The sequence below is a fragment of the Parus major genome, chromosome 14 (assembly GCF_001522545.3).
Source record: "Parus major isolate Abel chromosome 14, Parus_major1.1, whole genome shotgun sequence".
In the NCBI taxonomy this organism is placed as follows: Eukaryota; Metazoa; Chordata; class Aves; order Passeriformes; family Paridae; genus Parus; species Parus major.
In genome coordinates, this window is record NC_031783.1 from 16,096,727 (window position 1) to 16,112,115 (window position 15,389).

General features: G+C 39.1%; 1 protein-coding gene across 8 annotated transcripts in view; it reads left to right on the plus strand.

The window, feature by feature from the left end:
• Positions 1-3,984: 3,984 nt before the first annotated feature.
• Positions 3,985-15,389, plus strand: part of PDPK1 (3-phosphoinositide dependent protein kinase 1) — a 31,397-nt gene continuing 19,992 nt past the window's right edge. For 2 of the 8 annotated variants that reach the window (XR_004499455.1, XM_033517973.1), the window contains exons 1-2: positions 4,167-4,342; positions 14,346-14,615. Coding sequence is in view for 7 of the 8 variants with exons in the window: in XM_033517973.1 (XP_033373864.1) it covers positions 4,253-4,342; positions 14,346-14,615 (360 nt within the window). In the remaining variant the exon portion in view is untranslated. The other 6 variants (XM_015642463.2, XM_033517972.1, XM_015642460.3 and 3 more) reach the window with 6 other exon arrangements.

Sequence of the window (15,389 nt, forward strand, 5' to 3'; positions counted from 1 at the left end):
AGAGCAGTGTCCCCTCTCCCTAGAGCAGTGTCCCCTCTCCCTAAAGCAGTGTCCCCGCTCCCTAGAGCAGTGTCCCCTCTCCCCAGAGCAGTGTCCCCTCTCCCCAGAGCAGTGTCCCCGCTCCCCAGAGCAGTGTCCCCGTTCTCCGGCCCTACACGATGCCCCTCGGTGCGTGGCCGCCCCCTGCTGGCGGATCCCGGACGCCGCGAGCGGTTTCTCCCACGTCCTCCACCACAGGCAGAATTTACTTCCCCGATTCTCTCCACCTGCTTCACATCTTCCTGAAGACATCATGCTTGTACTTGGATATACTATTCAATTACATCCTCATTTGTTACATGGAGAATGAAATTAGTACTACCTGCCATTCTCTCATTCTGTATGTCATAATGTGCTAAAACAGTATTCATCTGCAGTAACATCTCACTATTCATTCATTCTAGAAATTCTGGTACCCTATAATTCTTACATCCTATTTCAATATATTGCTAGTAACATATTATTTCAGAGTTTATATTAATACATTTGATTTATTTTTTGAAGTGCAAATATTTGCACTTCATGTAATTTTATATTTTTTAAGGTGTATTTCAAATATGCCAAAGTATTTTTTCTCCTCAATTTTGTCTCCCTAAGTGACTAAAATCTTTCCCAGAATAATATCACAAATCTTGCATACATACTTTCTATTTCATTACCAAAACTGATGAAAATATTGAGTCAGACCAAGTTTGAACCTGGAATGCTCCTTGAAATGCCATTCCACTTTAACAAGGAACTGCTAACAGACGCAAATAGATTATCAAAAAGTTTATTAATTCATTAGCAAGACTAGGTGCTAGCATTTAGGTCAATCAGCTTCCTTAGTATTCCTTTAAAATTGAACTTTATTAAATGTCTCAGCAAAGTCAAAGTATATACTATCTAGCCTGCTAGCAACAAGTAAACTTTCTTGTCAAAGATGGAAGTTATATTGCTTGCATTATATACTTGCTGTAGCATTATTTTGGGCCTTACTTTTCCCACATTTGTAGGTGAGACTATCATTCTGAAATCCTCTAGGTTTCATGAATGGCTTCTCAGAAATAACTTTTAAGAGTCTACTTCAGTTATTTATGTTTTGCTTGGGTTTTTTTTTTTCTTGTTTAGGGTTGCTTATTTGTTTGTTGTTTTATTTGGTGTTTATGTTTTGTTTCATTTTCCCAAAAATTACTTTAGGGCAAATTTAATCTGTCCCTGAAGAATTTAACACACTTGCTAAGGACTTGAACTCAATTTTTTTGTGTGCTATTATCTCGTTAAAATGAATATTATCTAAATTGTTAAACTAGATTGTTCACTGGAAGAATAGACGTGCTCTATTCTTCAGTCCATTACACATTATCTACTATTCACTCCCTTTCCTGCACAATAAAGAGCCTCTAGTCTCGCTTTTTCTTAAAACAGATGAGAAACTTGTAGATGCTGTGGTAGTTCCTTTTCTAATTAATTTTCGTTTCTCAGTTTGTTTTCAACTGGACAGGAGATAACAATTTTTACTATCCAGGTTTTCCATTTTAGGGTTTGGTACCCTAAACTCTGCCAGATGAAGCCATTGGACTTTATAGCATTGTCACCTCGAATAATTACATATGATATACTGATATTTCATGACTTTAAATGGTACTGTGTGCTTTGTTACCTCTATTCTAAAGGCATCATTTGCTTTTCTAGAAAGGAAAATGTTACAGTTTGTTGATATTAAGCAGCAGAACCTAGCAAATTATCTATAGTCATGCTGTTGCCTGATTTGGGTTTGCCTCAGCTCGTACATGATGGAATACACATACAGTCTCTAGAGATGATCCACAGCTCAGGGAAGCTGAATCAGAGTATCACATGTGCCCAAGTATGCCCTGCTGGAACAGGATATGAGTCTGCACAGAACTGTCTTGACACACATAGCTTAATTAAGTAATGTAATATTATTATAAGTCTGTAATATTATGTAGTCATGTAATATTATTGTAAGTCTGATGTTTTTGGTTCCTTCGTGTTCAAAACTCTTGATTATATAATGTTTGAAATATCTGTAAACTTGCTGTGTACAATCCACAAATTTTACTAGTTTTGTGATAAACCTGATACTTCTTGAGCCTTAAAAAAGTATCCAAGGACATAAACATAAATCCAACTGCTCAAGCAGCTGTGTAGACTATTATGATACTGCCTAGTAAGACCCAAAACTGTAAAGAGAGGAGAGAAAATTCTTACCAGGCCACATGGAAAAGAATCTGCCTTTTCACCAGGATAATCTTTTTGAATACAAATATGCGAAAACCATCTCAGCATCATTCGGTAGCTACAAACACAGTTACAGCACTACTACCCTAAGTTATACAAAAGCTTTTTGGTACTCGGCAGCGCTTCTCTGATAGGGCTAAAATACGGATACAGTCTGAATAGCAAAGGTAGGCTTACAACAAAAAACCGTACACACATATGTCCACTGACCCATGCATCCAAATTACTACAAGATTATGATCAATTTTCCTACTTGTCTGCAGAAGGATGAGAAAATTGTCATACAGGCTGGCAGTTTTAAAAATCTTTCTGAAAAGAGTGTATCAACTCTGGAACACTGAGGTTGCCCTGGCCCTCCACGCCACCCCCATTTGAAGCTAAATATCAGTATTTTGTAGATTCTGATGTTCAGTATCCTAGATGGTCTTTTCCTACCTCATCGAGTATTCCTTTGAATCCCTCACACTTCTAGGAATTCCTTAAAAACTCAATTTGTTTGCTGCAGTGTTGTGCACTGTTGCTAAAGGACACAAAATGATTGACACGAACACCTCTCGGGGTTAGAACAGGAAAAGAAAAACTTTATTCTCTGACTCCAGTATTTATAGATTCTTGACAATGACCAGGGATTGGATAATTAAGCTACCACTTTCCCAGGCACACCGGTCATGCGAAATGTGATACACAGCATGAATAAATTCATGCTAAAGTTATAATCTTGTCTGACAAGAATCCTAGCATATTTTCAGGAAACTTTCCCTGACGAGATTATAGTGATATGCAGCAAGGCCAAAATGTTCATCTGCAAGAAGTGTATTTCCAAGAAACCCAACGAAATTACAACATATACGCCCAAAACAGCATGAATATTTGTCTGCAAGAAGTGTATTCCAAAGGACTCCCGAAAAGCCTGAAAACATATAAAAAACACCCTGGGATGTGAAGCATGGTGGAGAAGTGCTGCAGAAAGCCTCCTCCCTGTCTCACCCGCTGCTGTTCACCCATCACAGCGCTGAACTGATTTTTGCTTAAGGTTTTACGATTGTATTTTGATTATAGAATTTTTTTTTAATTAATCAAATTGGCTACTCATTTATAACAGAAACGTCCATCAAAAGACGTTTCTTAGAAGGAATGTGATAAACAACTTATGTTTATAGAACTTTCATGGGAAAGTAACTAGAACTATGAAAACATTATCAGAAGGCTTTAGGTTTCAGGGTGACATCTTACCCTTTCTCCTTCAAAAAAAGAATAAGAAAAAAGAAAAATTAACAAAGAAAATGAACAGCATTCTAAACAATCAAAAAGGAAAAGAAACAATGTCCTAAACAATCAGAAGGCTCTAGTTTCAGGGTAACAGTGCACCGCTGACCCCACCCGTCTGTGGTCGGCGGGCTCACACATGGGCTGCAGCCGTTAACGGGCACCGTGGGCTCTGCGGACCGCAGGGAAAACAGCCTGTCAGAACCAGCGAGGGAGCGCGGGTGTAACGCAGACGAGGCAGGTTCTCAGGAGCAAACACTCCCACTGGAATTACTTTTATGACACGCCTGAGTTCCGAGCTGTGCGGAGAGCGCGGCGCTCCGGACGGTCCCGGAGCTGACGACCGCCGCTGACGCCGCCGTCGTGGCACGGACCCGGCTGTGAGCGTCCGGAAGAAGTGCTGCCCTGCGGGCCCGCCCTCTTCCGCCCTTTCTACGCGACTTCCTGGGGGCGTCAGCCCACCACTACGCATCCTCGCCTCGGCTCGGGCGCTGAGGCTGACGGGGGCCCCTCTGGCCCAACCCGAGTGTGAGTAACAGTTGCCACCGCCAATGAGCGAGCGCAGGGTGCGGAAGTCCTGCCTGCGACGGGGGGGATTGTTGTGGTGACGTCAGGGGCGGGGGACGCGGGTGCCCCATTGGCTTAGGTTGGGCCGAGCGCCTGGCGCGGAACGGGTGGGGAGCGGCCCCGGTCCGGGCGGGCCATGGCCAGCACCGGCAGCCCCCTGGTGAGTCCGGGCGCGGGGGGCGGCCCACGGGCCAGGCGGGCCGTGACCAGCACCACCAGCCCCGTGGTGAGTCCGCCCGGGGCCGCAGCCCTCTGGGTGCTGGGGGAGTAAGTAGGCCCGGGCGCCAGGGCCGGCCCGTGAGAGGTGGCTGCCTGTGTCCAGCGCTCTGGCGGCGGCGGGATCGCGGTGGGCTTTCGCGAGCGGCCCCATCTCCTGCCCCCGCTCGAACAGGGCGGGTGAGCGGGCGCTGCCGTCCGTAGGACCGGTCTTGGCTCTGCTGCTCGCAGTTCTTCCGCCCCCCGCTCCTGGGTCGCTGCGGGCCTCGCGGGAAGGCCCCGTTCTCCGCCTAGCGTGGCCCGTTCGCGGGAGGAGGTGAGGCCGATGCTGAAGGGGCCGCACCTCGGCCTTCCGCGGACCGTCGTTTTCGGTTCCGGGTGCGGGGCGTTGGCGTGGCTATGCCGGGCCGTATCCCACCGGGAGGGCAGGAATTGTTGCCCTGTAGGAGCTACCTGTCACTCTGTAATCGATTTCTTTTGTAGTAGGAACAAACGCGTGAGGAAGATCGTGAGGGACACAGTAGGACGCCGTTTCAAACGCAGTTGTTTACGTTAGTCTGACAGCGTAAACTCGTTTTGTGTGCACTGATATATCTAGAAGATGAAGTTGTAGCTGGTGTACAGACGTGGTAATGGTAAATCTTCATTTGTGTTGTAAGTTACACAGTTCGGTTAGTGTAGACATTCCCTTATGAAAAGAAAAATAATCACCAGCTTTCACTCATGTTGGCAAAACTATCTGGCATGGATATCTTCCTTATCCTTGTGTGCAAGCTGCTGTGCTTTTGGCTCTTGTGTTTTGTCAGTAGCAAGTTGCCAAGTTTCAATCTGCAGCACTTAAAACCTTTTCATCAGCTGGAATTGACTAAGGAGGGTTTTCTGTGGAGAATGGCACAGCCATGTTGATTCTTGACATCCTGTTTCAGTGCGCTCTCCTCTTCATACTCCGTGATTTTTTTCATCAGGGTGTTACAAAGATTCTTATTTATTGACTGAAGATGAGAGGTACTGTGTGAATAGCTCTACAGAGCACATAAAATGCTGCATCAAGGAGAATGAGATAAGCCGATTTTTGATTATTAAAGGAATTAGTTTTGCTTTCTTCCTAATTGATACAGCTCTATAAAACTGCTTCTTAGCATCAGAGATGACTTCTGTTTACTTGGACTCTTAAACAGAGGGGTATGCTTCACTTTGTGTTTCTGCTCTTGCTTGTTGCTCATCTTTTTCAGGGTTTTTTCTCAAAAATACTTGCATTTTCTGTTCCTTTTCTATATACAGTTTAGGTTCTTGCCCGTAGGAAAAACATGCAGAGAGGGGGAAAATTGAGAGCACAGCTGATAACCATTTTGGTAAAAATCAGGATATTTAGTCAGGATAATTCTTTTTAATTCCCTCTTTTCCATTCTATTTAATATTTTCCTGGTAAGGTGAGTATACTGACAGGCAGTACCGGATAGAGGTGGTCTGATTCAACTAACCTTTTTGTAATTCAGATGCTATAAAATATAGGAAATCCAGTGTTTCTGAGACTGAGCAAGTTACTGTTAATGTTTACGTGATGGAGTTAATGACATAATGAGTTCTGTGATTATTGAATTGTAAATGCATGATGGGATTAGGGAGGGGAGGTGTGACTAGAACACAGCTTTGCAAGATATTTTAATATTAATTAATAATATTAATATATTTTAGCAATTTTCTTCCAAAACAGTTAATATCTGTATTTTTGTATACGGGAACAATTCCTAAAAATGTTCCATTATTTTCTAAAGATGTGACATAAGGAGGGAGTTGTACTTCAAAGAAGGAAGCTATTTTAGTGCAGCTTTAGTTGCAGATGCCAGTGTGACCTTAGTTATTTGCTGTTAATACTATTGCGAGTATATTGGGTCTCAAACCAAGAAGTGCCCTTCCTTTCAAAATGAGGAGTTTGGAAGTATGGTAATTAACGTCTTCATTTGCAGCAACATCTTCACTGGAATATTTAGCTGCACTAGCAATTACTAGATTCTACCAGTGCTTCTGACCTGATAAAGCATATAGTGTGGTTATGGATCTGGCAGGATGAAATTGCTAGCTTCTTTTTATTCCCCCAGTGGAAGTAATATGAACTACACTTTTCAAAGAACTAGGCTTTCAGAGCTTACAAGAAGTAAGTTTTGTATCTATGTTAAGAATTGTATTACCCTATGTTAAGAGTTCTGTTTGTATTTATTTGTAGGTGTGCAACTTCCAGATACATATATAGGGAAAACCCTTCAAACCTATCTATTTAATGTTCTCTTCTCCTTGGTTTTCAACATAAAGCCATGACTAGTCTTTATCACTCATGTGTAGGCTTTTGACTAGGTTAAGTTTTCAGTAAATCCCTTACAAGAGCAGGCTGCAGGAATAAAAAATAGTAGAAGACATGGATGCTGAAAAGGTGCTCAAAGGTGGAAAAGTCAGAAGTTTTAAGAGGAGCAGTTTTATATGCATTCATATTTCTAACATTAAACATTCTTAGAGCTAGTGAAAACTACACGATCCACAGAATCATCTGAGTATATTAGTGATGTTCTAGTAAGCAATGATTCCACTGTGTGGGTAGACTTTTTTTAAAAACAAATTTTTCTTCAGGTTATTGATCTGTTACAGTGCCAGAAGTAAAGTCTGTTTCATTTAGCTCTTGAAACTCTACAAGCAGATTACTGTAGCTGGATGTTGTAAGATACCTTGCAGGCTCAGGCTCATTGCACTTTGCAAAAGCAGATCAGTTGGAAAGCAGCATTGCTGGAAAAACTTGGAAAGGGATGCTGACTACTGAAGTACTTGGAGGAATTTTTTGTACAGAAGGCATGAAACCAGGAGCAAAATCGCTTTTTTAGACTGAAAAATGTAGTAAACTGGCAAAGTAATAAATTTGGTCCATGAATATGTGAAATACTTTAGTAATAATCTGTTTTTGACAGTAAACTTGTATTTATATATACAAATATCTTTGTCTGGAAAAGCTATAGAACTAGCACTTTTATGGCATTCAGAAAATATGTGAGTGACCTTAATTTGGAAAACACTATTTTTGAAAGATAAATCCTTTTCCAAGTTCCTCATATTGGAGCTTTCCAAAGAATATGTATGATGCCCAGGAATTATTGTTTCTGGTATTTCAAATGGAAAAAAACTTTCTTTGCAAGTTACCAAGTTAGATTTTTTATATATATATATAATGTATATATAATAAAGAATAAAAAAAGGGGAAGAAGCAGATTTTCCTTCCTTCCCACTTCCCTTTCTGACATCTTATTTGCAGGTAAGCTTACGGAAACTTACTGCAGTCTAAAGTATCTGGAAAGACTGAAGAGAAAATGCACAAAGCTAGCTATTTGGTCTAGAACCTTATTTTTCATCCCATGTGAATTCTACTCAAAAATTGCTGTAGGAAATAAGTGGTTTGCTGTGTGAGTACATACTGAACTTGAGAATTGATTTCTGCTTTAAAATACAAGCTCTAAATGCTTCACTTGCAAATATTGCAATTCCTTATGGTGAAAAATTGCAAGGATTAGCTTGCTTAGTGCATTCTGAAAAAATACTAAATTCAGTGTTTGGTTCTTTGTTAGTCCTGCAGGAATTTACAGGTCTTGACTGTGCCATGAATCCTTTGTACACACACTCCATCTACATCTTGCCACCTTGGTGTGTCTGCTTCTCTGTTCTTCACTCCAAGCTGTTCTCTTTGCCTTCTATAGCTGCTAGCAAGGAGCCTGGCATAGCCTTTTGTGTTTGCTAGCCTGAGCCCCCGTCTATGCTGTGCAGCACCTGATTAGCAGTGTGCCTTGTGAGGTAGATGGTGGTGTGGCCTGGGATCCAGACTGTCTCGATCACAGATGGTTTTTGTCTTCTTGTGAGCTAGGCTAGATCTGTTTATGTTAAATGAATTCTCAATGGCTTGTTTACATTATGGCTATTTGGGCCATAGGCTGACTTTATGTTCTTGGAGATTTGAATGGTTTCCTGTTTCTGATTTGTTTTGAAGCACTGGGCAGTGGAAGGAGGCCTTAAATTGTCTATCTCTGAAGATGAGTGGAACTTAAGTGTTTTGCTAACAGTAGAGGAGGTTAGAGAATAACTGGCTGATATGCAGGTTCTTATAAATTCTTTCATTAGCTTGATTCCCTACCTGATTTTGGACTTAGAAACATTTTTATGTGGCAGCTTCTGAGATCAAAAAATTTCACCCCAGATAGATGTATGACTTCAGATTCTCTTGAAAAACGAATTTGTGTTAAAATAGTTTTTATAATTGAACTATGAGATTTTAATATGTTCATTTAAATGTAGTAGTTGGTAACCATTTATGAATCTTGATCAAAGTATAGATTTTGACAAATTGGCTTCAGACTGGTTTGCTGACTGCAAAGGTCAGTTTCTTCAAGATACGTGGTGTTAAACAGGTAGTTTGTTGGCTTGTGTGCTAAATTTTAAGTTCTCTACAGTAATCTTTTGCATACCATTTGATGATGAGGTCTGAGAGAGTGCTGATGCACCTCTATGCAACATAAATGAGAACCACTACTACACAAGAATGTTTGATGTTAATGCTTTTTAAATACCTACAAATTACTAATACATGGAGTGGGGTTTGTTTGCTGCAGCTTGAAGAAAATGGCTTACTCTTGTCTTCCAAGAACTCTATAGAAAAAGAGTGTCCTGTTGTTACGGGGAAATATTTTTGCAACTTTTTAGTTAGTATACTTTTAGTATACTTTTTAATAAGTGTTCTTGGTTTGTTTTTTTTTTTTCTCTGAGAGAAGTTTTTGCTCTTAGAAATCATGTTGAACTTTGTCAAGCTGAAAGTGTGAGCAGAGTACATCTTTAAAAACCTTGCAATTATTTTGATGTTTTAATATGTCTATATGCATTTTAGTGTCAAAGTTAACCTGTTAGGTGGGTGAACAATTAATTTAAAGCTGTGTGATGCATTCAAAGTACTTCTGAGGCTTGGTTTACTGTGAATTTTGTCCCATTCACTTCATACTTGATTTTATGTTACAGTCAAAAGACAGTCTGATAGTCTTATGTTACAGTCATAAAACAGTCTGATCTAGTCACCTTTTCTAATGAATGTTTTTTCCCTTTAGGCAAGTATTTTAATTACTTAAAGGCAGTAATAATGTTGGTAGTTAGATGTATTGTTAAATTCTTGAGTTTATCTGACAAATTTCTAAGCATATTCAAAGTGAATATATAAAGCTTATATAAAGAGGAACAGGAATGCAATGGAGTTTGATTAATCAGTGTATTGTTTCTCTCTATACAGATACATGTACAAGTGGTTAATAGAAAAAAGATGCTGTTGGTCACTTAGCAGAAAGTCTGACAATCCATTTTTAGACAGACATCCAGAGCATAAATAGACATGAGCATATAAGGTCTGAGAATTTATGCTTACTGCAGTTCATGAAAGCACACCATCTATTATTGCTCCGTGTTGTCTTCATTCAGGGTGCTTCACTCTGGTGCAGCAGCAGACAGAATTTATGAAAGGAAAACTGCTGTTAAATATTGATAGGGATCACACAATAACCATTACACTTCCTGCAAACAGCTCCTGTATGGTATTGGTATTTATTGGTACAAACTGTACCGTACTCTCTGCACTGAAACATGAGGCCTTCAGTTGGATTTTGTTTCTCTGAATCAGTGGGTTTGTATCTTAAGTTTCTTGAAGTTTCCGTTTCTTGAATGCTTTTGCCTGCATTCTCATTCAGGTAATATGAGGCATAGCTTGAGGACGTGTATTTGGGTCGATCTAAGTGTCTGACCTGATCGTTTTCTTCTTTCTTTTGGAATATGCTGGAACTCCCAGGGTGTAGTTACACAGTAACCTTTGAACTGGAGGTTGTCGCAGCTAGATATTTGAGAACATAGAGAAAGCTAACATTTTAATGGGATTTTAGTGGGGTATGAGGGGGTAGGAGGCCAGTGGAAAAGCTGTGTGTAGTATCTGTTAATTATCCCTTTATCCCTTCTGATGCTCTCTTTCAGATACGAGGTCTGTGTCACATGAAGTTGGTGCATCTTTGTGGTAGTTTGGCATTTAGGGAAAGAAGTAGGAAACAACCCTCTGAAGCACCAGTGTGCTATGAAAAGAATATATTAAATATAACTGCTTAGCTTTTAATTTTTTCACATCAAAACTCCAGGCTGTCAATGCAATCGTAAGCAATACAAAACAAATTTCAGTTTCAGAACTTTTGGCTTACGTGGCAAGGTCAAAACAGTTTACAAAACAGCTCAGGCCAAACCTGTCTTAACTTAAACTGCCATTAGCCGAATATTGGGTTGTGACAATCTTCTAGCTTATAGTATCATTAGCATTATTTATAATAAAAAATAAAGTACCAATTAAGGTTTAAAGGTCATGTTGCTTTGTATAAAAAATACTTTCTGTTACCAAGGTCTACTTCCAAAATAAATTAGCCTTCTAAGTAGTTAGATGGAAGAGGTTTTTTCATCATGTCTGCCCTATGTCTTAATGCAGCTTGAGATTCTGTAATAGTCAGCAGTCAGACTCAGTATTAACAGACAGCTGAGAGGTCAGGACCCTGTTCATACCAATCTTCTTTGTAATAGATCTTGCTAATAGAAATTCAGAAATAACAAAGATATTCTCAGTCATATTCAGTGCACAGCATCCTGTCAGTTAGTACAGAAGTAAAGGATACTGGAAGTTTTAGAAACTCAGTCTCTAGAAGTATTTTTTGCTGTTCTCAGTATTGTTAGAAAGGTCTCAGCAAAGTAGTGTTGCAGATTTTGTGGTGGTGAAAAAACCAGTGGAGATGCAGTTGCTGTGGTTGTAGTTGCTTTAGAGAAGTGTGGTATGCGTTTGATGCATATATTAACAATTGTAGTGAGTGCATTCGTCAAAATGCTGAATTGCTAAGGGAAAAGGTACGAGTCCTTTTAGGTGGTGGGGAGGAAGGGAAAAACGTGGTGCTGTATAGTGGGCTTTTTGCATTGATTCCAGTTTACTTAAAGTTTATTTCTACTATTTGCAGGCAAGTGGGGAAAAGAGCAGTGTTAGTGCTTAGTTCGTGTCTAAATAGAAGGAATACTGTTTCTAGTTATTTAGTGAAAACTACTTGAAGAAGATTTTGAAATGACTATTGATCTATAATGCCACAAACATTCAGCAGATTTGTTATTTTCCTCCTTGAAAGGTTTTCAAACTCAGGTATGTTGCACTAAGAATGAAACTACTTCTATATGAAAGTAAATGAAAAGGAGAGTCCTTAAGGTTTTGGGAAAGTAATGTTAGAGATTAATTTTTAAAGAGATAGAATTGCTAGATCAGTGGTTATTAGAATGGTCCATGGTGATACATGACATGCAATAGGTAAGTGTTGTTACTATGTGAGGATCTGTGTTTTCACTGGCTTGCCAGCTGAGAAATGTTGATAATTGCTAGAAGGAGAGCATCCTCAAACTTCTGAGAATTGCAGATGTAGTTTAGAACATTATAAATTTCTGTAACTGACTTCCTGTCTCACTAAAAAAATGTCTGCATCTGGCAGAAGAAGGATCTTAAGTCTGATTTTTACAAAAGAGTGATGGTACAGGGTTAGATCTGATAAGACAGCCTGTATTTATCTCTGGCATATTTGAAAACCGGTATGTAGACATATATGGTTTCTGCAAACATGTTTTTTGGACCCTTTCAAAATAAAACTATGAAGGTAAATAGTACAGGACAAAATACTAAGGGAGAATATGTGGAGTGTGGAAGGGCAAGTGTAAGAATTACCTTTTTCTATAAACATTGAGGTGCAGCTTAGCAGACCTAGTTGCATAGTTCTGTAATTTCTTAGGTAACTGATCCTTTTAAATCTATTGTTCCTCTGTCCTCCTTGTTGCTAATCTTGACTTTACTTTGAGAAAGTCAGGGGACTAATTGGTGTTATATCCTGGCTGAAAATAATCTTCTCTTCCTACAAAATTCTTTACTCCTGTCTCTTCCCTGAGGATTTTTCTGTGCTTGATATTCACTGTGACTTAGTTTCAGCTTCTGTGTAGTGAAACACAGTGCATCCAGCACCTTTTCCCCTCCTTTCTCACAGTGCTCTCTGATGTTTTTTCATCATGTGGTGGTTTTTTTCTTGCTTATTTGCTTTCTCAAGGTGATCTTGCTAGCCGCGGAATCTCATTCCCCCCACCTCGCAGTGCTACTGGTTTATTTACCCGTAAAACCTCATTTGTGACTGGAGCCAGTTCATCATTTAGATCCAAATAATAAGTCTGTGTGTATGTGTGTTTTATTTACTGTATTTCATTTAATGGGATGGATTTTATACTGGCATCACTTCAGTTGCTGAGCACTCGTGCTTCTGTCAGGCTTGCTGCAGGAAAGGTATAATCTGTTTTTAATTCTAGCTAGTGTGTATCTTCAGACACAGTGCTGTTTGAGTAGCTGTCTGAAGGAGAGGTGATTCATCTGGGATATGAAAATGCTGTCGACAATCGTTAGTCTGCAGAAGGTGTCAGCTAACGCATATATATATATATATATATGGAATAAAAGGAACTGTGACCTACAGCATATGCATTTTAATGTGTCTATGCATAATAGTATAAATTTTAGCAGTAAATAAGGGCAGCTTTTCTCTATTGCACAGAGTGCAACCAAGTGAGGAGTTGCTGCTTATTTGGGAGCTAGGTTCCTCAAGACCATGTGCAAGAGTGAATGCCAGTCCAATTCCCTTCTAAGGTGGTTTCTGACAAAAATGCAGAAAACTGTTTCAAATTGTAATTCATGAGGTAAAAAAATCATTTTTGTGAGAAGTAATTTTTGATTTGGTAACATGATGTATGTTACAGACTCTCTGTATGGTTGTACAATATGTCTGGTTTGAGATCAGGTGATTTTCATTAAGTCATAGTTTCATTCTGCTGGGTGTATGTTAGAATACTGAGATTTTAAGAAAATGTTCAGCTATGGTGTTAACTTTCTTAAATATTTCCTCAGTTTCCTATTCCTTGGGGTTTTTTGGAGTTCTTTCGGTTGTTGGTTTGTTGGTTTTGTTGTTGTTTTGGTTTGGTTTGGTTTTGGTTTTTTTTTTTTTTTTGTTAGCAGTAGTTTAGCAGAACTCTCCTATTTATTTGTATTTTCTGGCCAGTTTCAGGTAAAACATCAGAAGCAGTCCTTGACTGACAAGGTTCCTTGCTCTTACTTAGGGGAAATTGATAAATGGGTAACAAATGATAATTTGCTTTGTATATTACATTAATCAGTTTTAGGAGTGTGTCTTCTTGTATTTGCTGTTTTCTGGGCTATATCTGTTCTTTTTGTTTTGCAGTTGAGTTGTCTTTATGTGGCCATACCATATGGAAAATTTAAGTAGTGCACTCCTTGGTTTTAAAAGGTCATGAACTGAGCATTCTTCAAAAGAAGTTTTAGGTGTTGCTGATTATTATACCCTCCTGCTGATCTGCCTTTTTTATGTTATCTCTTTTCTTCTTGTCCTTTCCCACTGTGTACTAAAGAGAAATTCTACCAGAGAAAGTGAAATTCCAAGTAAAAAATTAAGAATGTGTCCTTTGTCTCCATTAAAGTTTTCATGTGTTCATTTGGAGTTCATTGCAACTTGGATTTCTGAACTAATGTTACTGGTAAATACAGGTGTTCATTTTATGACTAGAAATTTAAGGTGATGTTACTCATAGAAGATACTGGGAAATTTGATGACTTGGTGTTAGGAGCATTTTTTTTTTTGAGCTTAAAAAAAAGCATTCTTGAATTAAAGTGTTCAGACCTCTGACCTATGGCTATATGACAGCATGACCTAAATAGTTACTTATCATACTGAAGCTGCCATTTCCAAAATAAATTCTTATATTCCCTCCTAAAGAGATTTGTAATGATAACCCTTTCAAAGAAGTTTTTTTATGATACTTGTATGGAAATAAAGTGAAGTTTTGCATGGTAATTATGTCAGGTGTGGGAATAATAGTTAAATTTCTCTTTTCAGTATGATGCTGTTCCAATCCAGTCAAGCGTGGTGTTATGCTCCTGTTCATCCCCTTCAATGGTGAGGAACCAAGCAGATTCCAGCACTCCATCTGTCATTTCCACTTGTGGCAGCCGACAGGGATCTAACATGGAGGGAACGGCACCTGAATCAAGATCTAATTCAAACTCCTTGCAGCAACATACGGGACAGCAGCCTCCACAGCCTCGAAAGAAACGACCTGATGACTTCAAATTTGGGAAAATTCTGGGTGAAGGATCTTTTTCAACGGTAACTTTGCTTTTTATAAGAAGTGACAGATATCTTAGATAAACTTCAAAATTTGTTGTGTAAGATTGATGAGATTGAAATATGGAGAGAACAGCTTGAAGAGTAAATTAATAGGGCATAGCGGATTTAAGCTTAACTGTTAAAATTAAATATGGGTGGTGTTGGTTTTTTTTAACCCCCTTTTAAATTGATCAAAAGTCCTGTTGTATCCTAATGACTTGATGCTTGGATATTCAGTCAACATTGCTTTCTAATGTGATCTAAGTGTGATAGCTATAATAGATTATGTAAAAAGTTTGATATAAAGGATTGGAACTGGTCTAGTAGCTTGTGGTAAAAACTATGCGATGTCCTGTCTATGGCAGAAGGTACTGCCAGATGCTTTTGAAAGAAAGAACACTGATACTTCACCAATATTCTTTCTCAGCCTCTGGTCCTTGAGGACTTAGTGAGTCACAGCCAGTATGTTTGTGTTCAGTGGCCTTAAATGGTTTGTTTCTCACATCCATGGCATTGCACAAAAATAAATTACTTAAGTATTACCTTAATGAATCCATGAAGCAATTAATACTTTCATTTGATGGTTCGGTAGTTTCCCAGTTGTAAGACAATGATATTTCCTTATCTTTTTCTTATTATTTTGGTTGTAGGTCACTGAATGTTGGGGTTTTCTGGTTCTTACAGTACAGCTTACTGCCGTGTTTAGGATGCAGGCCTCTAGTATCCATCAAGAGTAATTTGCATAACTTGCAGGTTTCCCTAAAGAATCTCTAA